At 37.0% G+C, this 26,850-nt stretch overlaps 2 protein-coding genes across 3 annotated transcripts; one reads left to right on the top strand and one right to left on the bottom strand.

The window, feature by feature from the left end:
• Nucleotides 1-24: 24 nt before the first annotated feature.
• Nucleotides 25-10,508, bottom strand: rmdn1 (regulator of microtubule dynamics 1). Its single transcript, XM_041814645.1, has 10 exons — nt 10,171-10,508; nt 4,640-4,745; nt 4,450-4,534; nt 3,482-3,641; nt 2,937-3,026; nt 2,813-2,868; nt 1,473-1,560; nt 1,177-1,207; nt 943-1,076; nt 25-846 (listed from the first exon to the last, which is right to left on the bottom strand). The coding sequence occupies exons 1-10, from the start codon at nt 10,300-10,302 to the stop codon at nt 805-807; spliced, it is 924 nt and encodes a 307-aa protein (XP_041670579.1). The 5' UTR covers nt 10,303-10,508; the 3' UTR covers nt 25-804.
• Nucleotides 10,509-10,745: 237 nt separating this feature from the next.
• LOC121527624 (copine-3-like) lies at nt 10,746-24,961 on the top strand. Of its 2 annotated transcripts, XM_041814641.1 has the most exons (17): nt 10,746-11,151; nt 12,639-13,099; nt 13,358-13,537; nt 13,619-13,693; nt 14,240-14,311; nt 14,411-14,488; nt 14,567-14,656; nt 17,045-17,143; nt 17,229-17,312; nt 17,445-17,504; nt 19,013-19,146; nt 20,413-20,467; nt 20,804-20,855; nt 20,967-21,100; nt 21,802-22,035; nt 23,036-23,063; nt 23,543-24,961. In XM_041814641.1, exons 2-17 carry the CDS (start codon nt 12,653-12,655, stop codon nt 23,578-23,580), a joined length of 1,860 nt encoding a protein of 619 aa, XP_041670575.1. In that variant the 5' UTR covers nt 10,746-11,151; nt 12,639-12,652; the 3' UTR covers nt 23,581-24,961. The 2 variants fall into 2 exon arrangements, with proteins under 2 accessions (XP_041670575.1, XP_041670574.1); XM_041814640.1 differs by lacking the exon at nt 23,036-23,063.
• The last annotated feature ends 1,889 nt before the right edge of the window (nt 24,962-26,850 follow it).

The raw sequence follows: 26,850 nt of genomic DNA, 5'->3' as shown, positions 1-26,850 counted from the left end.
GGATTGAGAGGATGAAAAACCATCTTGGGAGAAACCACTTTTATTCTGTTCTTACAGAAAAATCAAACACCACTCTATTCATTCATCCTTTGTTTTAATTCAATCGTTCCTGTGGACAGGAACATATTTAATGAATGTATCTTACCATTTTTGCAGCTGCTTCAAATTCCTTTTGATTCCTATCAATTTAACTTTCATGAGACAGTCTAGTGACATCTGACAGCTGCAGGATCCATAGGCTTACAAACAGATCCATGGAGTTCATTTCAAAGCTTTTCCATGAATGTTCTCGGTAAAATTTCCATGACCTTGCAGAACCTTTAAGTACAGAACCGCTAAGTAGATTTGCATCCTTTTATTTGCTAATTTTCCTTGCTTTTTTTTTTTTTAATCACATCTTCACTATGAAATGCCAACTATCCTGTGTAAAGTGTTGAAGAAAAAACACAATGCAATGTTTGAGTTTGCCTTTTAGTAAAAGAATGACAGAATTCTATTTCTACTTCAGACTCAGTTAACCTCATAGTGGAAAAAGAAGGAATTACAGTGTAACTGAGTAAAAATTTGGTTTAAGAAATAATCCTGTAAGAGGACATTTAGCACCTTGAGTTTCTCCTCAGTCTTCAGGGTTACTGGCTCTTCTTTAAAAACCACTCACATTTAAACTTTATTACAGTAATTACATTGTTATTACATTAATTGAATACATTATTATTATTATTAAAAGAAAACCTTATCTTAGCACTTATTAACGGTCTAGAAGTTCTCAGAGGCAAAAATATTTCATTCCAAAGTGTAACAGCTTTATGTCAGCTTCTTCAGGAGGTCTATGGCTTCTTTATGGACCTACAAAGGAATAAATAAACATCACATCAGCACATTAAACTCCCACATTTTATCCTGGTATCTCATTTTGAATAGTGGTGGTCTCAGTGTATGAACCTCTTTGTCCTCGTGTGTGTGAGGAGGATACTCTTTAGCTTTGGTTAACCAGTGCAGAGCTTTCTCTTTGTCCTTCATTGCCATGTAAGTCTTCCCCAGCATCAGCATGTTTTTACTGTAGAAGTTTGGATCAACTGAGAAAGAGAAATAAAAGCATACTTTTTGTTAAATTAATGCACTTTTACCAGTGAAGAAATTGTTTTAAAGCATGTGAAAAACAGCTTGCAATTGTACCTTCCTCAGCTTTCAGGAAAAACCCCAGTGCCTAAAAAAAGAGAGAAAAATCATCTGAATGTGTCAACATGTTTGAAATTATCTGTCAACAAAATCCTACAGCAGTTTTCAAATGGATCTTAAACATATTCAAGTCTAAGTTACAGTAAAATATTATTTTTTTCTTAAAAAAAAAAAAAGAGAAGTCTTCATAGTTACTTGTTAAAATCTGCTGATAAATGTCATGGTTCACTATTGTGTTTTGATAAAACAAAGAAATTTGAGTTCAGACAGCTCAGCAGTTCAACAGTTCTCACCTCCTCATACGTGGACGTTGGGGGCGAAGCAAAAATGACAGCAGCAACTTTACGCTGATACCACGGCAGCTCGGCAAATGCAAAACACCTGAAAAAAAAGAATGGAAATATTTCCCTAAATTATAAATAACTGTGGTGGAAAGCAGAACATTTGATCATTTTTTTCTAAGATCAAGATGAAATTGACATCTCTAAATAAGACCCAACTTCTCTGCAACTGCACATAAACAGGGATAGTATACAACATCTAAAGCCATTAAAGACAAAAATGTCCACTTCCAAAAACCTTCTTAAAGATATTATATAGGAATATTTTTACCAACTAAGCAACAAAGCTGGGATGGCTGTTCACAGTTCATCTAATAAATACACTATTTTGGGTTAAACCTTTTAATCAACATCAGTCCTGATCAAAAATATAAATTATTCAATTATTTTCAGGATTTCAACCCCTTAAATGCCGTTTTGAATACATGATACAACTGTTTAAAATAAAAACACAAAATTAATCATATTTGTTGCTAATCTTTGGCATATTCAAGACTGATTTAAAATTTAAAAAATGAGGTTGCGACAATAATGTTAGGACCAGTACTTTATAACTACAAAGGCCAAAATGCTCATTATGAATGGAGGATATTTCATGGTTAATATTTAAATGGAAAAAACATTATTTCAAACATGCAAACACGCATGCTTTTACGCAAGGATTTTACCCTTATCTAAAAGCATTTCCTGGCATTTTTGAATTTGTTTAATAAAACTGAGCTGATAAGAACTGCAGACATGGATTACACGGTTATTTATTTTCATTATGCTTTTGAGACATTCAGTCTGTTTCCCCTTAAAATGACAAAAATCAGAGAGGCATGCAGAATGGGATCTAGATTTTTTTTTTTTTTTTTTTACTGTGAATAGGAAAAAGAAAACATTTGTTTTGCTATGTTTAAATTTTGTGGCAGTGAAGTAAATCCACTTTACAGCAAACAAAAAATATTTCCCTTTTTTCCCCTGCATTTGATTAAGATCTAAACCTTTTAGTAACATCTCAATAAAAAGTTTTCTTTTGATCTGTTCCACATCTGTTGGTGCCAGTGCTGGCTTTCTTATTAAGAATGTTCACTTTCACACCTTTCATCCTTTTATCATAGTACGACTTATTCACGAACCAGCAACCCTTTATCAGCATCTCAGACATCTTTAAGGAAAGTTTTTAGAGTGAAACAGACCTTGCTCGTCAAAGTTTGATTCATGACTTTTCTACCCAGATAGCAGCTGGTGTGGAAATTTGGGAAAAAATCTGATGTAAATTGTTTGTTAGTGTAAAATTAAAGACTCACCAGTAACCCAAGATGTGTAAGGAGGTGGCATCTTTGGGATTCAGCTCGATGGCTCTCTGGAAACATGAGAAATATGTTAGACTCTGGTAACTAAAGTGTGCATACAAAAATGAAATCCTCTTACCTCCAGATGTTGTCTGATTAAGTAGGAATTTCCAATTTTCACCTTGACTCCTTCATAATCTCCAACGTCACTGATACATATGGCGTACCACTGTGTGGGGAGGGTAGAGTTTAGTTAGACATTTTATTGCACTTTCATGATGCCATTCAGAGCAACTAAACATATGACGTAGTAGGTACATTGCACAATGCAAGCTCTAAAGGCAGCCGTTATTGTTGTTTGCAGTTGTTTTTTTTCCACCAAGTGAAACATTTAATGCATTTTTTTTGCTCTACTTTAATCAAGAAATGTCCTCTTCTGAGAGACCTGTTGCTATAGGTGCATCCATTCTTATCTCTTCATCGACCTCCATTGTTTACAGGCTTGAAGTACAACTCAACCACATCCGGACACGCATATCAGCTTGAAGCTTTGCAAGATAAATCCACCTCATCCCCTAACATGGTACCTGGCCAATCCACTGACTTTGCAAGGTTACAAAATAAGGCCCCTGGTGTGATTTTATTCTAGACAAAACATGTTGGTAAATCAGCAGTACAGCTTACTTTGTGGGCTGCAAAACTCTGGTCATCCTTCTCCAGCGCTTTCTTTGCATATTCAAAGGCCTCGTACACAAGCTGCTTCTTCCGCTCACCCTCCATATCAGGCATCAGAGAGAGGTCACGAGACGCCCGGGCGAGCCTCCATAGGAACTGTGTGTCATCACTACAATGAAACAAAAACAATTCACATTTATTTTACAGATTTATGTGAACAAAATAAAATTACAGATTAAGTAACTTCTTGTTTTTAGTTTAAAAAATTGCAGGCAAACTCTTTTACAATTTTTGAATTGCACAACAATTTTGTGCAATCAAGACAGTGTGAAGGAGTTTGCAGATTTGAGGCAAACACAAGCTACTTGTGCTTTACAGAAAGCATAAGCGCTCAGCAAAGAAGTCCCTAAACCCTGTTAAATCTGTACTGTTTGCCTCCACAAGTCAATGGTGCCAACTAATGGGCAGCAAGAAGCTAACACCTCTCTAGGGTTGTCAAATGGGAACCCCCCTTTGTCGGTGTTTTGTCCAATTAGTCTCACAACACCTCCAGAGTCCCAGAGCCACCTCCTCATGCCAGCTCTCACTGCCCACCATGCCAACATGGAGACATCTCTTTCTTACCTACCCTACCACAATGCCACACAGCATCGCCATCTTCAACAGACCCAGGCTTAGCAAGAGGGTGGGGGAAGCAGAGCTAGGGTGAGGTGCCAGCCCCTGCTGAACTAGACTGACGCTCTACCTCCTCCTTCTACCAACCCTACCACAAATCCATCTACAACAAGATCAGTGCAAACTATCCTGTGGCACAACAAGTTTCCCTCCCAAATCTACCAGCATCTCCCAGTCCTTAGCACCCTTTAGCTGGCCTGGCTGGTGCCTACCTAAAAACCTGCCTCCTTTAACTTTCTCTCCCTGATTACGTCCTGCATTCACCTGTTGCCTTCTGTTTGTTTGTTGAGTGACAGTTTTACCTGTTCTTGTACTGCAGCAGCAGCTGATACAGCTTCTCTGTCTCTGCACAGCTGTACAGGTAGTCAGCCTGCTCCAACACCTCCTCTGCACACACAGTAAAACACACTATCAGACAAAACTTATTTAAATTAATTAAAACGCAGTCAACAGTATAAGAACATGTAACTTAAAACAGAGTTGACTAATTACCTTTTTCCAATGCGAAAATGACAGCTGAGCGCTGAACTCTAAGCTTGGCTTCATAAAGCAGACAGGATAGAGTAGGAAGCCCGAGGAAGACTGCAGCTCCCCCACACTGCAAACAAGACAGAAAGAGGTGTAAACATCCCGCATATTTGAATCAACATGTGTAGGTATAATCTCCAAAATGCTGTTTTGGGACACACATTTACAAAAACACCTCCTTAAGTCAGAATAACTGTAGAAAGTCGGTTTTTCTGTCAATGTCAATCTTTTTTCATCATGTGCTACCTCCTCAAAACACCTGTCTGACAGGGATCATCTCCTGGTGTAAGGTGTCTGCGTAACAGTAAACACTGGATGATTGCAGGAGCAGTCCTTAAATTTTCAAGAATTCTTTGGGCTTGTTTATGTAAAAAACTGAAGATGACAAGCAAGACATTAAGTAACAAATAAGGGTGCAAGTAAGTAAGCAAGTACTTTATAAAAAGTAAATAAGACAATAATTAAGTATACGTAAATGGTTAGGTAATGAGTGAATATGTGGTTAAAAATTACTAAAATATAAAGTTAGCAAGTAGGAATGTTATTCAGGAAGCATGTAGGTATAAAGGTACATGAGTAAGTAAGCAAACAAGTATGCAAGTAAGTAGAAAACTAAGTACTGGAGCAGCTGTGGCTCAGTAGGTAGAGTTGGTTTTCCTGTAACTGGAAGGTTGTGGGTTCTAGTCCTGTTGTAGTCAGACAACATGACAAACACTATACAAGCTCAAGTCCTTTTACCATTTACCAAAACTGCAAACAAAAATACACACATGCATAAGTGCAGTTAGTTAGTTAGTTAGCAAGGAGGTTAGTATGTCAGTAAGTGCATTTTAAATAAATAATTAATTCAGTTAATACACAGGTATTTAAGTAGGAATGTAAGTTAAAAAGTACAAAAGTGTAGAAGAAAGTAAGTTAGCAAGTAAGTCAGGAAATTAGTAGCTAAGTATTAAAGTAATGCAGCTTAGGTAAATAGATATGTAAGAAAGTAGTTAGTAGGTTAGCAAGGAAACTGTACAAAAGTGCATAAGTACAACAACTAAGTTGGAATGTAAGCAAGTTACTAACTACATCAGGATGTAAGCAGGTGAATGCAGCATGTATATCAGTCTGGAAATAATTAGTACGCCAGGAATGAAGTACTCAAGGCATACAGTACAAGTACTTAAGTATATAGTTCAGTAGGTAATAGGGGTGGGAATCACTAGTGGCCCCACGATAAGATATTATCACAATACCTGGGTCACGATTCGATATTATTGCGATTTTTAATTTTGCACACAGTGAGTATTGCGATACCATATATTGCGATCTATACCATTTTTTCAACTGTTTAGCTAATTCAGCATTAGTCTTGCCCTCATGTTTGTCATATTTCCCCAGTATTTTATTTTCATGTAACATTTCTTGCAAACCTCATGTGTCATGTTCATCTCATTCGTGCCCTACTTGCATTCCTAATGTCCTTCCCCTGGTGCTGCCATGTTTGTTGTAGTAACCTTTTCCTGCTCTATAACCGTCAACTCTGCCGACCTCACTGGACAAACAATTGATTTTATTTTTCCATTATCATAAACTTCAGTTCATATTAGCAATTAAATTTGAAAAAAATCGATACTTGGTGGACAAGACGATACGATATATATCACCAGACAAAATATTGCGATACTATGCTGTATCAGTTTTTTCTCTTACCCCTAGTAGGTAAGCATGCAAGTCAGCAACTAAGATAGAACTTAAGTTAAAAAGTAAAAAAGGTTTATAAGTACACTAGCAAAAAATATTAAGTGAGGGAGTATGTACATATATAAGTAGGTATGTAAATAAGTTGAAGTTGATAAGTTATAAGCAGTATGAATTTATACAAAAACAGGGCTCTAAAGGTTGGAACCAGTTTGTCTGGCTGCTGCTTGTTGTTTACAGATATTGATCAGCCTCAGATATTTACTCAAGGTAAACTGATGTTACCAGACCGATGTGCTGACATCTGGTCACTGTCAAGCTGGTTTGTACTGAAGTTATGCAGAGATAATTTCTGTCAGATACACTCAGAGTCCATTAATTTACATCTCAGTCCTGGGTGTGAGTAGTGGGATGGGATTGGAGCCTCCAAACACTGGACATAAATGAGTAATGCTTTAGCTTTGGAATAGATATGTGAAGATGTCTGATCAGAGACTCACTAAAAAGATAAAGGGATAGCTTCCAATGTCACCCCTGGGGTACTGAGTTGAAGTCTATTCTGTTGGTACAGAGTGTAAAACAGTTTAAACTGGTGGTCTCTTAAAAAATAGTGCGAAGAATCTGATGAGAAGTTTAATTTAACCAAAAGACAAAGAACCCCTGTGCATAGTTTCATTCATGAGCTTTACTGTTAGCTTTAGAGAGCAGCAGGTTCAATGCCACTACAGGACAGAGTTTGTTTGTTGTGTAAGGCAAGATTGAAAATCAAGCCTTCTGCATGCATGAATGCAGGAATGAATATCTTATTTATATGTCTGGTCATTTACATGGCCCATCCAACATGCCAAAGAAACATGCCCCAGTCACCATAATGGCACCGCTAAAGGATGAACTTCAGCACAGAAGTTTCATCGCATCACTAGAATGCAGCATAGACTAAAACAGTGGGACGGTTGTTGTAAAAAAGTGAATGGTGAGGTTAGCATATGCATTGATCTGCAGCCCGTGACCAAAGTGGTAAAGTCACAGAACATCCCTGACTGTTCAAAGACAAAGTGTTATGCATTTTCTGAAATGTCCAGCTAGAACACAAGTTGAGTTATCCGACGGCATTCCCAACTCCATTTGTACCACACGGATGGTTTAGGATGCCAGTGGGAGTCAGTCCAGCTCCTGAGATCTATCAGAGAAAGCTCGCACAAGATTTACATTGTCTACCTGGTCAGTACATCACATGAGACTATGTGCTAATCCCAAGACGAGGAGCAACGTAAGAAACAGCTGAAGTGAAACATGGTAATAAATCGAGACTGTTTCTGAGCAGATGAGGAAAAAAAGGCATCAAACTAAACGCAGACAAGCTGAGTTAAGAAAAAAGGAGGTCCCATACATAGGATCCTTCTTGACAGCTGACCCTTAAACCCACCCTGTAAAGCAGGGGTGTCCAAACTTTTTCCACAGAGGGCCACATACAGAATAGATTAGGATGGTGGGGCCACTTTCATATTCCTCACCATGAGGATTTTAAAGTTAGTAAGACTAATCCAATGTAAGTTAATACATTCTTAGTGATTGAGTATGCCTAAATGGCTAGTTAATGACTGACAGGGCAAACAGACGGGCATTTTCAGGGTGTTGAGGAGCCAGTCAGATTTGGCTCTGCCCCTGAAAAGTTATTGGTGCCGCTATTTGCTGTGCCATCAGGATGTTATTAATCAAGATATCTTCTTGTCAAAATGTTTGTTTACAGATTCAACATGGTAGCACTACCTTGTGCTGAAAACAAGAAGTAAAATACAGTTAAGCACAAGCTTTATGTTTTAATAAGGGCCATATTTCATTTTATCTCTAGAATTTGCTGCGGGCCAATCAAAAATGGGCCGCATTTGGCACCCTGGGCCATAGTTTGGACACCCCTGCTGTAAAAGTACATACAATCAAATGGTTTTATTTGCCAAGACATCCCTGATGTTGACATTTCAGACAACAGATCACATCTTTCAGAGGTTCAGTCAACTTCTGGAATTCCAGCTTCATTATCACCGGGATACTCTCAAAGAAAAGACAAAGCTGCGCAGGCTGTGAACACTTCAAAGACACTAATGGCAAAGGACAGGACCCCTATCTTGTACTTTTAGACCACAGCAACAAACCAATACAAGGACTGTAGACCAGTCCAGCACAGAGACTACTCAGTCGCCTGTACAAGAACACTGCTTCTGACTAAATCAAGTTTTCTACAACTAAAAGTCATACAGGAACAGCAGGATCTGAAAAGCAACCAGTAACGCCAGTGTGCCTACAGTGACAGGTCAGCCAGAGACCTCGACGTGCTGAAACCAGGAGGATACAGCCACTCCTTCCCCACCCACGGCAAAGTTAAAAAAGGCAAAGTTGAGAAATAGATTGATCTGTATTCTTCTGTATCAAAGTTAGGAAGAAATTTAAACTTATTGTTATCAAAATGAAGACACAAAACAAGCAGGGGATGTTATAATTTTATTTTCTATGGCAAAAAACTCAAAAGAGAAAGGATGTAACAAAAGGAACTTTTGTTCAGTTGTTTGTTGCTACACAGGCCGTTTTTACACTGACACCCAGAGAAGAGCAGGTGAATTTAAGTTGTCAACACATGTTGCAAGTTTGTGGAAAAAAAAAAGTTAACCCTTTCGCGTAAAAAAGAAAGAAATTCTGTATCTTAGCAGGATTAAAAGATTAGGAGATGAAAAGTTTGTGAAGTGTGAATAGGGCTTTGTAGTTCCATCTATTATGACATAAGGGTGGAAAAAGTACAAGACTTTCATACTCAAGTAAAATTGTGGTTGGCTAAAAATAATGTAAGTATAAGTAAAAGTACTGCTCTTAAAATTTACTTAAGTAAAAAGTAATTCATTTAAAGATTATTTAAACTACTGACTCCCTAACTTTAATACCCAAGGGGCTTTCACAATGAAATATGATCTGTCCTTGCTGTGCAGTAACAACAGAACATGCATCTCTAACCAGGTTTTGTCATAAAGGTGCCTTAAGCTATAAATTCAGCAACTGTTATGGAATGTAATGTGGAATCATCCTCCTGTAATTTGCCACTGACCATCATGTGTTGTCAAAGTCAAACTACTGCTCACTTTAATGTTGTTGGCAGACAGCTTGGACCTACTAGATTTTGGCTTTCAGTGCTTAATTTTTTACACTTTATAAAATGTACAGTACTTCTCCTGACAAATACAAGAAATATCAGTTAAAAAAAATGTTTAAAAGTACAAGTACTCAAATCTACTCACAATAATTTAAGTGAAAGTAATAATTTACTTTTCACCTCTGTACTCTTGGAGAAATGTCATCCATGATTTCTTTTGTTGGGTAACTATAATGAGGAAAACTTGAGAGAAAAAGCTGACTTCATGTCTAAGACTGAGCTGCAAAAGGTTGCCTACATGACACTTTGTAGTGGCTTGTAATGAACTGTTGGTGTGCTGGTGACTTTTACACCAGGGAAGGTTAGACTCTTTGTGTGTATGACACATAAATGAATTAAAATCAGTCAGTATCATATCATCAGCAGATAAACAGTTAGACTTTAACACGGTGATGACATCTGTTGACTGACTGATGCATACTGCTGTATGATAGACTCAAAGCCCAGCTAACCCTTCACCTATAAACTACACACAAGCAACAATAATGGGTTAAGAAAGGCATGATCCCCTCTCACACAGAGCGTAATTTAAGCATCTTAACCCGACTCACACGAGCCTTTTCCTGTAGAAACAACACTGTCTGAAATAATTGTAACAAAAAGTATTAGTTACAGTTAGAGCAGCAGTGTTCCTCCTTAAAGCAGTCCAGTAGTTCCGGGTTGTCCCTCTGACTTTGACGCATTTTGCTCTAGGTGCGGTCAGTAAAGTCCTGCTCACACACCGAGTTAGCACCAGTCCAGCCATCGAGCCAAGAACTCAAGACATGTATCCGAGGCTGTACAGCTTTGTATGTTTTCAACCGGCTGCGGAATGTGTGTTTACGTACGTCAGAAGCCCGGATGTAACCCTGCAATCTTCAGTTATGAAGTTGGTGTTGTGATTAAACGAGTGACCGTGTTAACTGGTGACACTGATCGCGATTGTCGTACTTCAACAGAGGCTGAAAACTAAAAAAAACCAAACCAAAACAAAACAAAAAACGCTGCATATTAGCCTTTTTCTCTTAACTAGATTAACTGTTGTGTCTTTTGCGTGAATGTTGTACAGACACTCGCTTAGTTTCTTTTTTTTTCTCGGGAAAAAAAAAAGATTCGCAGCTGCATTAAAATGTAAGCACACTGTGTATTATTATTATTAATGTTATTATTATTACATATTATTAGTGAACTTTTGGCCTTCTTAGCTCTCAGACTCTGTTTGAAATAATCGGCATTAAATTATTGCTTACATTTTTCTTGAACGCACCCTGGTAAAGTGTCCCTTACTAATGTATTCGGTAGGAAAAAAACGAATCTCTCAAAAGTTCCGGCTCAACTTTATTGTAGTAACCACAACGACAGCGCAAACTGTCATCACAACCTATTTATATATTTTTAAATAGATTGTAAATACAAATTTAACAAGTCTTTTTGAGTTATTTGGACGGCAACTTGACATTAAAGTAGTAAAAGTTGGCTGAAGCGGTTCTGCGCTGCAGAGTATCGGCTCCACCCTCCTCCACCCTCGCCTGTTTCAGCTGTTCTTGTCAGATAACTCAACACTACCTATACATGGTGGTCAGGCGGGCAACAGTTCCGAACGATAACTAAAGAGGTAAATATGCACTATTTAACTTTATATTGGAAAGACAAAATATTGTATTGTATGTGAAACTGTGTCATGTGTCAGTTCGGGTGTTTCATACATAACCACACCCACCTGATAGCCACCGCATAGGCTACTTGTTTTACTAGAGCCTGATAAGGTAAATGTAACTCTCAACTTTGTTATTTGTTGCTAAATGTCAGTTTGAACTTTATGGTTGTTAGAATATTCTCGTTATCAGCTGTCACCTGTTTTCACAGGATCCCTTTGTGTTGGTCTGATTTAATTTGGTGCCGTTATTATGCTGGATAATTTAAATTTGATTAACTGGACACGAATAGGAAAAGAAAAAAATAATATTAAGTTCAGTTTTCATTACATATACAATGATAACAACGGCGAAAGAAACAACGGCGGTGGACGGCTCCTATCCCTGCGCTGCAGGACAGAAAGATTTAGAAAATCTTTCATTCCATCAGCAATCAGACTTTATTATTCTACCATAAACAGATGAGAGACACTCCAGACAATTGAATTTCCCTGCGGGGATAAATAAAGTTGTTGCATTGTATGACAGGGGAAACAAGGGGTGGTTGCAAAACTTGTCACATCTGCCTTCCTCCTTGATGACTCACAGATGACTGGAAGTACATCCAAGATTATTTCTCATGGATGTCATAGTTGGGGGAAAGTGGGACTGTGGGATAAACAGATTCCAGAGCTTGGCACATGTCCATTAATCCATTATTGCTCAGTGGCTGATGTAACATTTTTCACTAATGCTGGCATTACACATGATACAGTAAGGTAAATTCAAATAATGGAATTATATTAACAGAACCAGAATTTACCTGAAAATTAAGTTTTCAGTTAAATTTAAAAGATCATCCATGCAAAATTAAATAGATAAATAAATTTATGTTGATGATTTAGGTAAGCAGATACATTTCTTTCTTTCCTAAGTTGTTTTTTTTTTCTGTCTTTTTGAATTTTTTTGGATGGATTAATTCTTTTCTTATGGGAAATAGGCTATGTTCCAGTTTTGTTAGTGTCTTTCATTGCTTTGGATTAGACTGGATTCTTTAAAAATGTTTGGTATCAAAAATAATAAAAACTATCATTTTGACTGCTTTTTTATAAATAATTTTTGTTATAGAGCTGTGGCAACATTACTGGGCTGGGGTTGAGGGGGGCTAATGTGATGTATTTTTTTGGAGCCCAGAAATCCTAGAGACATCCTGTTAATATAAAAACATATACAGTATATGCACTCATTATTAAATCCATTTATAAAAATTTGAATTTATTAGGACGTGATAACATTGTAGAAGAATCCCGTACTGGCAGGTGTAGCTGCTATGGACAACGAGATCTATCCTTGGAGGACTGGACTAGTTTTTCCTGTGCTATTGTTGTTGAAAAAAACTCTCACCTTTTCAACGACTATCACTCTTACTGCTGAAATCCATTGTTTATTTTTTGTTTGATCTTTTTAGGACAGAAAGCTGCAATGGACTCCAGTGGGTCTCCAATGCACACACCTTTAAGAGGGTCCCCAATGACTGGGTCCGCATTGCACACACCTTTAAGAGGGTCCCCAATAACAATGTCACCACTGGCAAGGGCTTCAAGAGGGTCCCCAGTAATAGGGGCCCCTACTGGGTCTCCACTGACAGGTGTAGTTGGAGGATCCCCAATGATGGGAGGAGGGATATGTTGGACTCCTATGTCAGGGATTCCATGTGCGCCCCCAATGTCAGAGTCCTCTTGTTGGTCCCCAATGCCAGCAGCTGCAACTGGGCCCCCGATGCCAGAGGCTGCAGCTGGGGCTTCTCATTTTGCCACTAAAGTGGAGCTGACGATCTCGTGTGAGAACCTGATGGACATGGATGTATTCTCCAAGTCAGACCCTCTATGTGCCGTCTACATCAACCCTTCGGGCTCCCACTGGTATGAGGTATGTATGAAAACACACTGTCACGATACCTCACAATGCAATAAAAGTTGATACAAGTATTGACAACTTAAGTCTATTTGACAACAAAACATACTGTAATTGTCCTTTCATGTTAGAGAAATCTTTGTCTTTCTTTAGTAGAAAATCTCTCTTTGGTTTTTGTATTCTGTTGGTTCTCCTTCAGTTACTTTGCCTTTATATTTACTACTGTTGTATCTCCATGTATTTTGCAAGAATGTTTATGTTTTTGTGCATTAGTTTGGTCGCACAGAGATGATCCTGAACAACCTGAATCCAAAATTTGCTAAGAAGTTCGTTTTGGATTACTACTTTGAGATGGTGCAGAGGCTGAAGTTTTGTGTGTTTGATATTGACAACAACACTTATGACCTCAGTGATGATGACTTTCTTGGTGAGCTGGAATGCACCCTTGGCCAGGTGAGCTGCACTTTGTTCAGTTTTGGGCTCAAACTTCAGCCATCTTTCGGCTGTCGCTATCAGTGTTTTTTCTTCTTTCAGATTGTCTCCAACAAGCAGATGACTCGACCTTTGTTGCTGGAGGACAAGAGGCCTGCAGGTCACGGGACCATCACAGTGAGAAGACTCCTAATTTATTGATTATTTTATGATATACAATCTTATTTCACAGTCACAAAAATCTTTACCCTTCAACTGCTGTGACTGACTCAGTCAAGGAAAATAATAGAAAAAATAAATAAGAAGAAGTCATAGCCACTTTATTACATTATGCATAAAAATGTGATGCTAAAATATCAGTTCACTTAGCACATTTTTTTTAGATTTATGTTTTGGAGCTTATTATTGTTGATAACAGTAACAATACAGAATACATCTAAAACAACAGAAAATTGTGCACAAAACATGAGCTCCAGTTACTGCCTCTGCTGCTCAACATAAAAGTTTCAGGTAAAATTTTTTTGAATGGATGGCAAGATTGCTCCATTCAACTTCCTTGTATCACACGTACTGTAGGAAAAATCCAGTCATCAGTTATTTAAAAAAATATCATGGAAAAATACAGGCAAAGATCCTCTGTAACAGTGGTTCCCAACCTTTTACCACCACCACCACTTGTATCTAAGAAAAGCTAAACTAAGACCTGTTTTTCCTCTAAAATAGATCCGTGCTGAGGAAATAACTGACACCAGAGTGGCAAACTTTGAGGTGTCAGCACGTAGGCTGGACAAAAAGGTAGTTGTTACATGTGTTTTTTAAATTATTACACCTGGATTTTAACTCACTTTAAATACCTTGGAGTTTTTTTGACTAACCAGTTTGATTTATGTTCAGTATCTGTGGTGGTCTGACCCTTTCCTGGAGTTCTACAGGCAGATAGAAACTGGATGGTGTTTGGCTCACAGGACAGAGGTACCAATATTACCAACCAATAATTTCTCTGCTTACAGACAAAAAGAATAATTGATGTATTGCAATCTGTTTCTGTAGGTGGTTAAAAATAACCGTAACCCCATATGGAAACCTTTCCGTGTCTCACTGAGAGCTCTCTGTGGAGGAGACGTGGAGAAACCTGTGAAGGTATATATTTAAACATGTCAGTTTTTGCACAATGCAGCTTATTAACACACCCTGTTTCTTTAATTAAACACCCCCTAAAATGCACTGAAAACTGTGATATTGTTTTGCTTCATTACTGTGTTGTTGATCAGTTTGTTTGACCATCTTTTTTGATCTAACATACTAATGACACGTGTTTTACCTTGTTTTCTTTTCATCTTATGATGCTGCAAATGTAAAGCAAGGGGTTGCGTGTTCCCCGCCTGGGTGAGCGGTGTGTGTGTTTTTGCTCGAGTTATGGCACCAACACGTGAGGTGTGAAGTTCTGCTTTTTTCTTTTCAATTGGTTTGATTAACTTCACTGTAATTAACTGCTTTTGTATTAATAAGACAGTGAAATGTGGGTGATTAGTTTTGCATGTGAGGTGTGACTCTTTAATACATTCTACCTGGTATGGCACAGATGAGACCCGTACAAGTTTATAAGATGAAGATTTTGTTAATCACCAAAATTAGCCACTATTGTGAGACCTTTGATGTAAATATATTCAGTTTTGGAGTATTTAATTACTGGAACAAATTATAACCCATTCCAGTGTGAACTAGCGTTCTTTCTTAGTCCAGAATGACAAATCTGAACCCTGTGGGACCCAGGAAACTCTTTCTAAGATCTGACTGGCCCTGCAACTTTATCTAACTAAAAAAATTGTGAAAGAACAATCCCACTCAAAGTGGTAGTCATCGCATCCATTAGTAGAATAAGCAAATACAAATAGAAAACATTAAAAGTGTCACAGTATGCATTAATCATTAATATTATCCATGTATTTTCTTTTTTTAAAATAAAAACCATGCAGTTACTAACTTTGCCTCATTTAAACAGACTTATTCCCTGATGGGTGACAAATCCTTTAAAAGGCAGCTGGAATAAATTTAGAATTGGCGATTTAACAGATCTTTGTTTGGAGAATGTCACTGCTGGATCTTGGAGACAGCGGTGATGTCACCGTGTAAGGAGCTGTTAAGATCACTCTTGTAGTGTGGCCAGGCTGTTGGCCCAGACAGAACAAGATTTTCATTGCTTAGATTGACATGTTGCTGTTGTAAAAGACAGATTTTTTTAAAATTACATAGTCTGAGCCAGCCTTAAGAGTTTCAAGTTTCTTTTAGTGATATTTTACTGTATTGTTATCAGCATTGTAGTTCTTCAATTTCAGTTTCTGTGAAGCTCCTTCTCTTTTCTCTATCAAACTCTACTTCGGTATATTATACCCAGATTAAACTAGTACTGATTGTCATCAGTGTTTTTTTTTTTTTTAATTTTATTATTATTTTTTTTTTTTGCAGAGCACACTTGTCATTGTTACTGGATATTTCCTGAAGTTAAAGACCCTGTAAAGTGAAAACAGATCTGTATTTAGGTTTATTGTATGACAGGTCGCTGTGTTATGAACCCCCAGATCAAATTTCAGTCAAATAAAACGTCTCTAAGTTTAGAAAATTAAGCCTCAAAATCATAAAATTTAGGTAGTAAAATCTAGATGATTTAGTTGACATTAGAAGAAGACATCAGGAGCGCACATATTGGCCCCGCCCAAATTAAACCAAGCCAGGAATGAGGTGAAAACGCTCCAACGGTCTCAATCCAAAATTCTGTCACATGTAGATCTCAGCATTTTCACATGTTTATGGCAACCTTATTCCAACATATCTAGTGTATTTATCAAAAACTTAGAATTTCACTTTACAGGGTCTTTAAAGAAAGATGCAGTCTAGCATGATTTCCTAAAAAATGTTAAACCTTTAAAAATTGTTTGTTATATACATTTATATTTGATTAAAAGTCAAATCTAAAGAATATCAGTCTCTCAAAAATGTCCCAATAACTCTGTATATGTGTTTTTTGTTAGGGATGTCAGCATTAATGCATTAATCATGATTAATTGAGGCCCATAATTAGTGCATTCATTTTTGAAATCAGGATGAATCCCATCCTTTATCGTCTGTTTGAGTACACTTTGGTTAAACCAGCGTAACATTTCTCAGCAGCCATATTGGTGTAAAAGAAGTTCACCACTGCTCCTTAATGACCTCTTTACTCTTCCTCTATTTCCTTTTAAGTCCTCAACAAGTTCTTAGTATGTGCCATAATCTTAGATCTACCTGAAGTTCCTTGTTTTCTTTCAAAATAAAAGCACACCTGGATCTAAACAGAAAGTCAATTACCCATAGTTTAAGACAGTACAAAATCCAAAATGACCATTAAACAACTTAAAAAACAAAAAAGAGGAATTTTAAAGTACCACAGATAGGGGATTGATTGCAATTAACAGCAATTCTGAGATTAACTGTGATTTAAGATTTTAATGGTTTGACAGTTTTAGTTTTAATGTCTGTTTTTTCCCTTAGGTTGACTGTTATGACTATCGAGAAAATGGCTCTCATGCCCTCATCGGCACTTTTCAAACCACGCTGGCACAGATGCAGACAGGAACACACATCTCCCCGGTGAGACTTTTGTGTGTGTTTATGTGTGCTTTTCTTTACTTAAAAGTTATACTGGCACCAAGTAAATTCATTATCTAACTTACAGACGGAACTAGAGTGCATTAATAAAAAGAAGTTAAAGAACAAAAACTATAAAAACTCTGGAGTCATCTGCATCAAACGCTGTGAGGTAATTATTTCAAAACAAATATTTTATTCTTCATTTTTCTGAGCTGCCACAAACAGTAGGTGATCTTTGCATGTGTCTTCTGACTGCATTTTTAAGATGGTGAAAATTGTTTTATAATGTTTACCTTTTCAGGTGGTGAAGGAGTTCACCTTCTTGGATTATATCATGGGAGGATGTCAGATCAACTTCACTGTGAGTCTTTAAATGTCAAACACAAAATGGCTGCAGTTTACTTTTGTTAAGTCAGTTTTCAATTGTTGAATTTATCAAAAAGACAAAGAAAAAGAGTAGATGCAATAAGCGAAGGCTTAAGCTTACACCTTTTCAGTCCTGTTTTGTTTTTTCTTTATGTTGATCTTTTGCTGATAATGCAGAAATAGCATTAACTAAATGCTTGTTTTTCCACTTGACCAGTGTAATTGAGTTTTTATGTTTAAAGGAACTGAAATAAACTAAACTAAGAAACAACAATGAAAATGAAGCACCACACAGCTCAGTGCTGACAATATGAAGTCACTCAGCAGAATATTACAACAATGATCATAAATAGCTTGGTCCTAGCATCTCACATAATCCAAAAAGACCTCTTCTGCTTGATCGGAGCCGCTCCAACTCAATATCATAAATGTTAAACATGATCAGTATGTCATCCAGAAATCCTGTTTTGTGTGGTGAGCAACAAGAACAGCTGAGCAGGCACAAGCAGAATGGTTACGTAGAGCAAGCAATAGCCAAGCAGGAAGCAAGCTAGCCAAAGGATGAAGTAAAACAAAAATACAGCCATGGAGACAATAGTAAACGAGAAGCTTAAAGTTATCAACAAGTTGCTTGTCCATCCACGTTAGAAATGCACAAGCAACTTGTTGATTTGTTAAAACGAGAGTTTAACAATGTGTACTGTAAAACATACCCCATACAAACTGTCGAGGAGGGAGCTGGGCCAAAAGCTGGGCCAAAATAACAACGACAGTGGATATAGGGGTAAGAAGCTAATAGCTAGCTACATTAGCTTTGTAACACTAAAGTCATGTTTGACCGCGTTAGATTTGGCATTTTGAGAGACTAGTCCAAGACTCTGGTAGTCATGAACAGAATCTGTGTGGTGTGCTGTGTTGATCTTCTTGTTCTACACCACATACTATATGAATACAATGATAAAATCAGTGAATATTTGTCGCCATGTGTGGGGTTTTTCACATTGGAAATATCTGTTCAATTTTTAAAATCTTTATGTATGCCACAGGCTTAAAGTGTATTTACCAAACAGTGAGCCGCCTTTTTGTTCCATTGATGAATTTCATATAATTAGGGACAGAAGCTTTCCTTAGCCTTCACTGTTAAATGTGAGCAATCCCAGAATGCTTTGTGCATCATATGTAGTGCAGTTTTAAATGAACAGAATCCTCAATTTTAAACAAGACGTAATCAGTGGAAGTGAGCTACTCATCGTCTTTTGTTTTTGTTTTGAGTGAGAGCCCCCTGGTGGCAGAATTTGCATATAGACAAACTATCTAAACAGACAAACATTTACATCCAATTTTTCTGGGGGGGTTTTGAGAATTTCTTTTCACTTTCAGGCAAAATATACCTCTTGAACTTGCTGAAGCTCAGTATCTTTCATGTTGCCCTCTCTTAACTGCATTTGGTTTACCTGCAGCTCCCTTAATCTTTACCCTGCTTGTCTTTTGGACCTCTTCCAGATTGCTATTGACTTCACTGGCTCTAACGGGGATCCTAGATCTCCTCAGTCCTTGCACTACATTAACCCTGAAGGTTATAATGAATACCTGACAGCTATCTGGGCAGTGGGCAATGTCATCCAAGACTATGACAGGTAAACTTGAGCTGCAGCTTTATCTGACACTTACCTTTTGTTTTCAGGGGACTAACAGACAAAATAAATGCAGGAACTTTGGAAAATAAAATGAACATCAACATACAGATGAATTATAAACCTCTCTCACTCCACTCTAGTTATTTGTTCTGTATTTAAACTTCCAAATTTATTTCTAGCAGCACCAACATCATTGCACATAAATTGAAGTTCCTGCATTTGCTTGTTTTGAATCACAATCATAAATACTGCAGAAATAATGATGTACTAATACAGAATACAAGTACTGAAATATAGATACAATAAGAAATACATGAATTATGTAAATAAAAACATATACATCATGAGTTATTGAAGCAGTAGGTTAAAAATACAAGTTCAATTAGATTTGTATGTTGATATATCACATGTGGCTTTAGGAGCTGGGGGTTGAACCTGACACAACTTACTCTACCACTGCTCCACAGCTGCCCTAGTGAAAAATGTCCTAGCAAACTATGAGTGCATTGGATTTTCTGGGTATTTTACGGTGTATTGGCAGGCCACAGCATACAAGGCTGAATTAATCTAACAGAGTGAACCTGAGGCCACTGGTGCCCTCCCACAATCCTTCCTGCTATAACCGAGTACTGTCAGAACAGCTCTGCAGGGAGGATAACTCATCATTTCTTTGTCAGTGAAGCTGCACTTTATGCTGCAACCATCTACATTTGCCACCAGCACTAATCGGGAAACCACAGATTGTATTCTCAGAGAAAGTCTTGGAAAGAAAATTAAAAGTAAATATTTTCCAGTTACCTACTCAATACTCACATCCAGCTGGTCAACATGGTTACTGCTTGTGAGCTGCTTTGTTTAAATGTGAATTTGAAATTAACACAAGATACTTGTGCCCTGACAGGGTTACTCAGCAAATAGATGAATAGAATAGATCAATCTTAATTAGGATACATTATGCTTATGATAAATTCATAGCTTGGCCACTGGCTGCCACAGTATTTGCCACCTTCAACAGATCCAGGCTCTATATGTGCAAGCTCCAGGTAGTGACAATACTGATACTATATCCTAGTACATGGTCATTTATTGCCCCCACAAACAAAACAACTGTTCCTTCCTGGTGGCAACTTTACACGTGAAAAAGAACAAGCTTAGAAAGAGGAGGGGGATGTAGAGTCACGCTGAGGTACCCAAACTGGGGGTAGCACTCAGTACAATATTTAATATGCATCTCATACCTTTTATGTTTTCTGTCTTTTTGTGCAGCAACAAAATGTTTCCTGTCTTTGGTTTTGGAGCCCAGATCCCAAACACCTGGACGGTATGAGATAATAAAATGCTGTACCCTTTTTTTTTTTTTTTTTTTTTTTTACACAACTTGTTGAAAATTTTTGTTTTTGTCAATTTACTTTGTTGGGGATGAGCCAAGGTTTTTAACAGCTAGATCATTTAACAGGAAGTCTGAACACAGTCTTCAGTAGAAAAGACTGCCAGTTTTGACTAATGCAAATAGAAGGACTTAATGGTTGTAGGAATATTTTAATAAAGCTGCATTTCTTGTACTGGTTTGATCAGTTGAACAATGTGGGAATCAGAGCAACATTGTTATGGAATCTTATAAAGCTGTGATGCATTTATCTTCAAATTATGATTACAGGTTTCTCACGAGTTTCCCATCAATTTTAATCCAGCAAATCCATTCTGTGCAGGTAAGTCAAACCTTTTTGAGAGATTTTGTTTGGCTGTTGGAGGTTTGTTGATTAAAAAAATCTTCTTTGATGGTGGTCTTCCATCTAAGTGTGTTTATCTATGTGTTTTAGGCATAGAGGGTGTAGTGGAGGCCTACCAGAAGTGTTTACCGCAGTTGAAGCTCTGGGGTCCCACAAACTTTTCTCCAATCATCAACCATGTAGCATGCTTTGCCAGGCAGGCCCTCCGGCAGAATAAGGCCTTGGTATGCAACCTCATTGTTATTGTTTTTTAAAGGAGACTATATACCCCTTTTCCCATTTAACGCAGCCCCCTGTTGTCTAAATGAAATGCCTGTACCATGGTTAAAATATAATATTGTTTGAGCATCAGAAGAGGTTTTTGACCCTGTATAAACCAGCTCCTTCTCAACTCGCCACTCTCCTCAACATGCAAACACGAGCATAGCTGCTTACTTCCATGGTTGTGGGTGAAGATACCAGGCGAGGGCAAGTTGTTATCATAATGCCTTCCATTAAGACATCACAAGAAGTGCAAATTCTTAACAGACTGTCAGATTTAATGTTTTCAGACATAAGTGGACCACAACCAGAGAACTGGGTTGTTTTATTTGACATTTTTTAGGTCAGTAGATACTCCGTATATCCAAAAAGTAAGTCCAAGAATGCTAAAAGGTGTGTTAGGATTGAGAGCATAAACAGTTTTAATAGTTTTAATACTTTAATACAGTTTTGATAGTTTTAAAACAATGTGAAACCTCAAAGCATGACTGTCATGTACATTCAAACACTGGTCCTTCAAGACTTTTTGCAGGATTTTCACAAGTATGTTTTCTCATCTTGGGCAAAAAAAGATTAGAAGATTATATCAAGCTCTGGAAATTATAGTGCTTTTTTTAAACCCTATGTCCAACATGATCCCCTTTGCTTCCTCTGACCACTGCAGCAATACTATGTCCTGCTCATCATCACTGATGGAGTGATCACAGACATGGACCTGACTCGCACCGCTATCGTTGAGGCGTCTCGTCTGCCCATGTCCATCATCATTGTCGGGGTGGGTGGCGCTGACTTCAGCGCCATGGAATTCCTTGACAGCGATGACAAGCTGCTGCAAGCTCCTAACGGTGATGTTGCCTCAAGAGATATTGTCCAGTTTGTGCCCTTCAGAACGTTCCAGGTAAGAAACAGACCCACATTAATGCTGCAATTACACAGATAGAATTTAAAGTAAAGCTGAATAGAATAACTTTACAACCTCAAAATCTAAAACATATTTCTTATATTTATGAACAAAAAATAAGTAAATGTTTTTTTGCATTTCACTGTGATAGAGTTGAAATAAATAATGTTATATGTTTAGTCCTATTCCAATGCAAAACTGGAAAACTTTGTATTCTGTAATATCATATTGTGAACCCAGTATCTTGGTATGTTTTTTTATCTTAAGTTGGCATCTCCACATCCTCCAAGTTTTGAGGTAAAAGCTCATTAACTCTAGAATTAAAATGGCTAACATTTAAATTGGCTAACAAGGTAAATTGTAAAAAGATTTTAAAAAGCAAGATTTTATCTTGGAGGAATAAGTGAAGACTGCTGTTAACACATTTTTATTTTGTGCTCACAACGTATTACACTGTAAAAACTAGTACAAATTGTTTGTATTTGATACAAAAAATAAATAAAGATAAATAAATGAATAATTGTTCATTGTATTAAAATATTTTGAAATCTTGAGACTTATCATTAATACGAAAAAGGTTGAGAGTGTGCACAGATGCCTTGTAGTGTGGTAAATTAATGGTGAATCTATTCACAGATTACAAATATGAAACTAAAATAGTGTCAAAGGTTTTCACTCCACTCTGTCCTGCTTGGACTCTCCCTTAAAACTGCTGGAAGGAATGAAACAAAATTCAAAAATCATTGTGAAAATGTCAAACAAAACCAGTATTTTCACATGGCATGCATATTTAAAAAGACATACCCTTGCCACAACATGGAGAAACTTTTCACCACAACTTCCCTCAATTTGTTTCGCACCAGTGTGATTATTCTTCTTTACCCCATTCGTACACTGCAGCCCACAGTGCATATTCAGTTACTGTATATTGATTGACCACCTAACTTCTTCATTCAGCCTCTGTTTGAAATTAATAGTGTCTCTTGTTGCCCAGCAGCTGGTGTCCACCACATATGATACTCACAGTAAGCTTGATGTTTCCTTATGATGGCATCAGAAGTGCATCCATGCACAATATTACAGTGCCAACCCACAGAGCAGATCTGTAGCTGGCCTATCTTAGATTAACTTCTAAGCAAATCATAAGCTTCTGAAACATATATTTTCATTTTCACCAAGTTAATATCTTGTTTTCTTTATACAAACAAGATGAATCCTATGCTTACATGTTTTATCTGGTGGAAAGAGTTTGCAGATAATAGATATTAAAATATCCCTTTTTAGAATGTAAGAGAGTTGTTTGTTTATAAAGTTCAGTTTCATCTTGATGTTGTTTCTCAGTAGCTATTTTTGCTACATCACATTGTTGTAACATCAGCCTGTATATGTGCCTTTGCTTTTATTGGTTTGCATGAGCTTCATTAACACAGACATATGTGCAAAGTAATGTCAGCAAGCATTCTCCCATACTCCAGCCTTAATTCTTTCAATATTTTCATTGCAGGGAAACAGCGTTGCTCTCGCACAGAGCGTCCTGGCTGAACTTCCTGATCAAGTTTCCTCCTTCTTTAATTCTTACAACCTGAAACCCCCAAATGTTTTCAGTACTCCTGACCCTTCCTAAATTATGGGTTATTTAAACTGAAATACTCCACATTTCCTTTTTTTTTCCAGTTCTTTTAATTTCTGTCATGGAAAGAAACAAACGTGGTGACAATAATCACTTAATGGCACTGATGTTAATTTAAAACTCTTCATTTAAATATTGATAATATTTTAATTTACATATAATTATGGGTCCTTAAAGGATAATAAATGAAGGTTAAAACCAGGCTTTTAAGTGTTTAGTAAAATTTACCAAAATGTATTTATATACAGATTTACATGCAAAAGACTAAATGTTTTAACCCAGATGAAAATTTGAACAAAAGTGATTAAAATGAATGTATGCCAGGGAAGCTGGCACAGCTAGCTAACTGGGCTTATTTTCTTGGCATGTAACCACATTCATACCACAAGTCCTATTTGGAGGATTTGTCTTCTTCTTGATAAATAGGGGCGTTTCGTCTTTGTTGTTTTACTTTTGCCAGAGCACAACATGACTAGCGCTGTGCTTCTGTTTGAGTGAAGATTGACACTCTTTGACCTATAAACTCGTGCACAGTCGTGACGATGGGATAGAGGGATTGGGGATAACAGTTGGAGTGTTGCCAGTCTGTTTGTCAAGACAGGGCAATATTTTTGTTGCATGTTCTCACATCCAGCCATTGCAGAAGAGTGTTATGATCCAGCCATAACTCTCTCGTACTTTGAACAATATGTTAAACCCCTGTCACACAAGTAAGTCATTTGGTAAGTGCACAACTGCATATTTCTGAATAAACAACAGTATTAAGCAGCACTTTGGAGCTGTCTCCTACCTTTAAGTTATGGTTTCAGTCCACACTGGTGTTGCATTGCAGCAATCAAAACTCAGTAATTAACTGTGATTGTAAAAAAAAAAATGCCTAGTTGACTGCCGTAAGGGTTTTATATTTGTTTATGCTTACACTAGCTACAAAGTAACCTTTGAATTTTTAAGTTATTTAAATGTAAGTTAAACTTGGTGTGATAGCTTGTAAAATGCATGAAGACACTAAACTGGTCAAATTAAGAATATATTTGACAATATGCTATATGCACTATAAATGGAAATTGCTCCATTAAAGTGGTTATTTCTTGTATATAACATTGTTGTATGAATGTTTGTCAGTATTTTCTGTGTACCTATATGTCCTGTGATTTTATACAATCTCTAAATAACAACTTTAACTTCAACAGATTGTATTTCTTAATAAATCTTTTCAAAAAGCAGGGGACAAAAGTACAAAGTTTTTGTCCTGATACTGCATGTTTCTTGAGCTGTTGACCTGACTGCATTAAATATTTGTACAATATGAATAAAATGTGTGATTTGATTCATTCCTACTTTGGAGATAGGTGTCTTACTCAGTTATCTGTCGCAAAAAAAAAACTGAAAGGTTTTTCCAGCTTTTCAGCTAAGTACACGTTAGACACAGTTTGTAATGTCATTATAACATACACTCACCAGCTGCTTTATTAATCAATCAATCAATCTATGTTTGAATAACGCTAATTCACAACCAAAGCTATCTCAAAACACTTTACAAGAGGACAGGTCTAGACTGTACTCTGTTATGGCCTATAATAGACTAGTGTTGATCATAAATACTATAATAAAGACTATATTGTGTTATAATAAAGACCAGCGTTAATTTACCGTTAATAAATATAGCAGTATAGTAGTATTGCTCTTGGATTGAATGAAACTATTCTAGTAATGATTATAGAAGTAAGAATGATAGTAAAAGATGAGGCAGTGATCACTGTGATAGTAGCATTAGCAGGAATAAGAATAATAAAGATGTATAACATACTTTGTGGTGGGGTACTGATGATCCTGCGTTACTTTAGTGTTTTCGGAGTTTGATTTGTTTCCCCTGTGTGTTGGGTGTTTTTTTTTAGTAGTTCCAAGTTTAGTTTTGATTTTATCATTTTTTTCCTTCTATCCCTGTGTCCATGTGTGTTTTTGTTATTGTTGTCTTGTGTAATTATCAGTTTTTCCTGATTTATTTTGTAATTTGCATCCCTTGTGTGTGATTTCTGTTTCCCTTCCTGCCCTTGTGTTCTCCGTCCACATTTACCTAGTCACTCCATGTTCACACAGTGATGGTGAAGGCTGCTATGTTAAGTGGACATCAATATTAAGTTATAGCATTCACACACATTCACATGCCACTGACGCAGTGGTGAGAGCAATTTGGGGGGAAGTGTTTGCACATCAACATGTGACTACATGAGCTGGGGATCGAACCTTTAACCTTCAGGTCCATAGAGGCCAACTCTACTGATCCACAGTGCCAATTATGCAGCACTTATTTGCCTCAAGTTTACCTGTATTTGTCATTTTGATGACTTATGGTCTTACAAAAAAGACTAACATTGTTAACAAGCACTAATCATGATTCTGACTACATAATGATGTTAGTTACATACAATATGAAAAAACAGCATCTATATTCTCCTCCTTAGAAATGTGTTTTGAGGTTTAACATTTTTGTTACTTGGTATTGTGTCTAACATCATTATTAATCATGAAAATGTTTGAAAAAATTGTGAAAAATTTTGTGCTTTTACCTGTGGAGGGTAAACTTGATCCACTCCAATTTGCTTACCAGGCATGGAGGATGACTTTTTTTTTAATCATAAATAACCTTTATAAACATTTGGAAAAGCCACATGCTCTTGCATAACTCTTGATTGCGGATTTTTGGTCAGGGCAGCTACTTTGTTAAATTTTCTGATCTGCTGTCACTCCTTCATGGTCCACAGTCAGATCATGGAAATGCTTGACCTGATTTAATTTGTTGTGTTGTTTGTTGTGATGAGAACATTTGAGATTTAAATGTTTCTAAGGAGCTGATCTTTGACTTCAGACATAAGAAAGAAACAGATGAGGAGTGCGTCATTCATAATGAAAAAGTTGAAATTGTAAGGTCATCAAATATTTGGGCATATATTTGGTTAATCATCTTAAATTTGATGTGAAAACTGAGGCTATTGTCAAGAAGGGGCAGAATTTATCGTTTGCAGGAATTTAATTCCTTCTCAGTCAGTCCTGTCGTCCTCTGTCGTTTTTATCAGTCTTTTATCAGGAGTCTTTTTTTTTCTTTCATATGCTGGCTTAACCACCTTAGTGAAAGACAAACACTCTGAACAGTATTGTTAAAATATGTTCTAAAACTAAACACC

The sequence above is a fragment of the Cheilinus undulatus genome, linkage group 19 (assembly GCF_018320785.1).
Source record: "Cheilinus undulatus linkage group 19, ASM1832078v1, whole genome shotgun sequence".
Lineage (NCBI taxonomy): Eukaryota > Metazoa > Chordata > Actinopteri > Labriformes > Labridae > Cheilinus > Cheilinus undulatus.
The sequence above is the reverse complement of the archived record's forward strand: the minus strand, read 5'-3'. Positions and strand labels throughout refer to the sequence as shown.

Bases quoted from the DNA above. Each gene is read 5' to 3' on its own strand.
- rmdn1 (XM_041814645.1), bottom strand. From the start codon at position 10,302: ATGGCTGGACTGGTGCTAACTCGGTGTGTGAGCAGGACTTTACTGACC. The intron at 4,535-4,639 runs GTAATTAGTCAA...CTGTGTGTGCAG, and splicing joins CATTTTCGCATTGGAAAAAG to AGGAGGTGTTGGAGCAGGCT. The intron at 1,077-1,176 runs GTACAATTGCAA...TCTCTTTCTCAG, and splicing joins TTTCCTGAAAGCTGAGGAAG to TTGATCCAAACTTCTACAGT.
- LOC121527624 (XM_041814640.1), top strand. From the start codon at position 12,653: ATGGACTCCAGTGGGTCTCCAATGCACACACCTTTAAGAGGGTCCCCA. The intron at 13,694-14,239 runs GTGAGAAGACTC...CCTCTAAAATAG, and splicing joins CAGGTCACGGGACCATCACA to ATCCGTGCTGAGGAAATAAC. The intron at 14,657-17,044 runs GTATATATTTAA...TTTTTCCCTTAG, and splicing joins ACGTGGAGAAACCTGTGAAG to GTTGACTGTTATGACTATCG.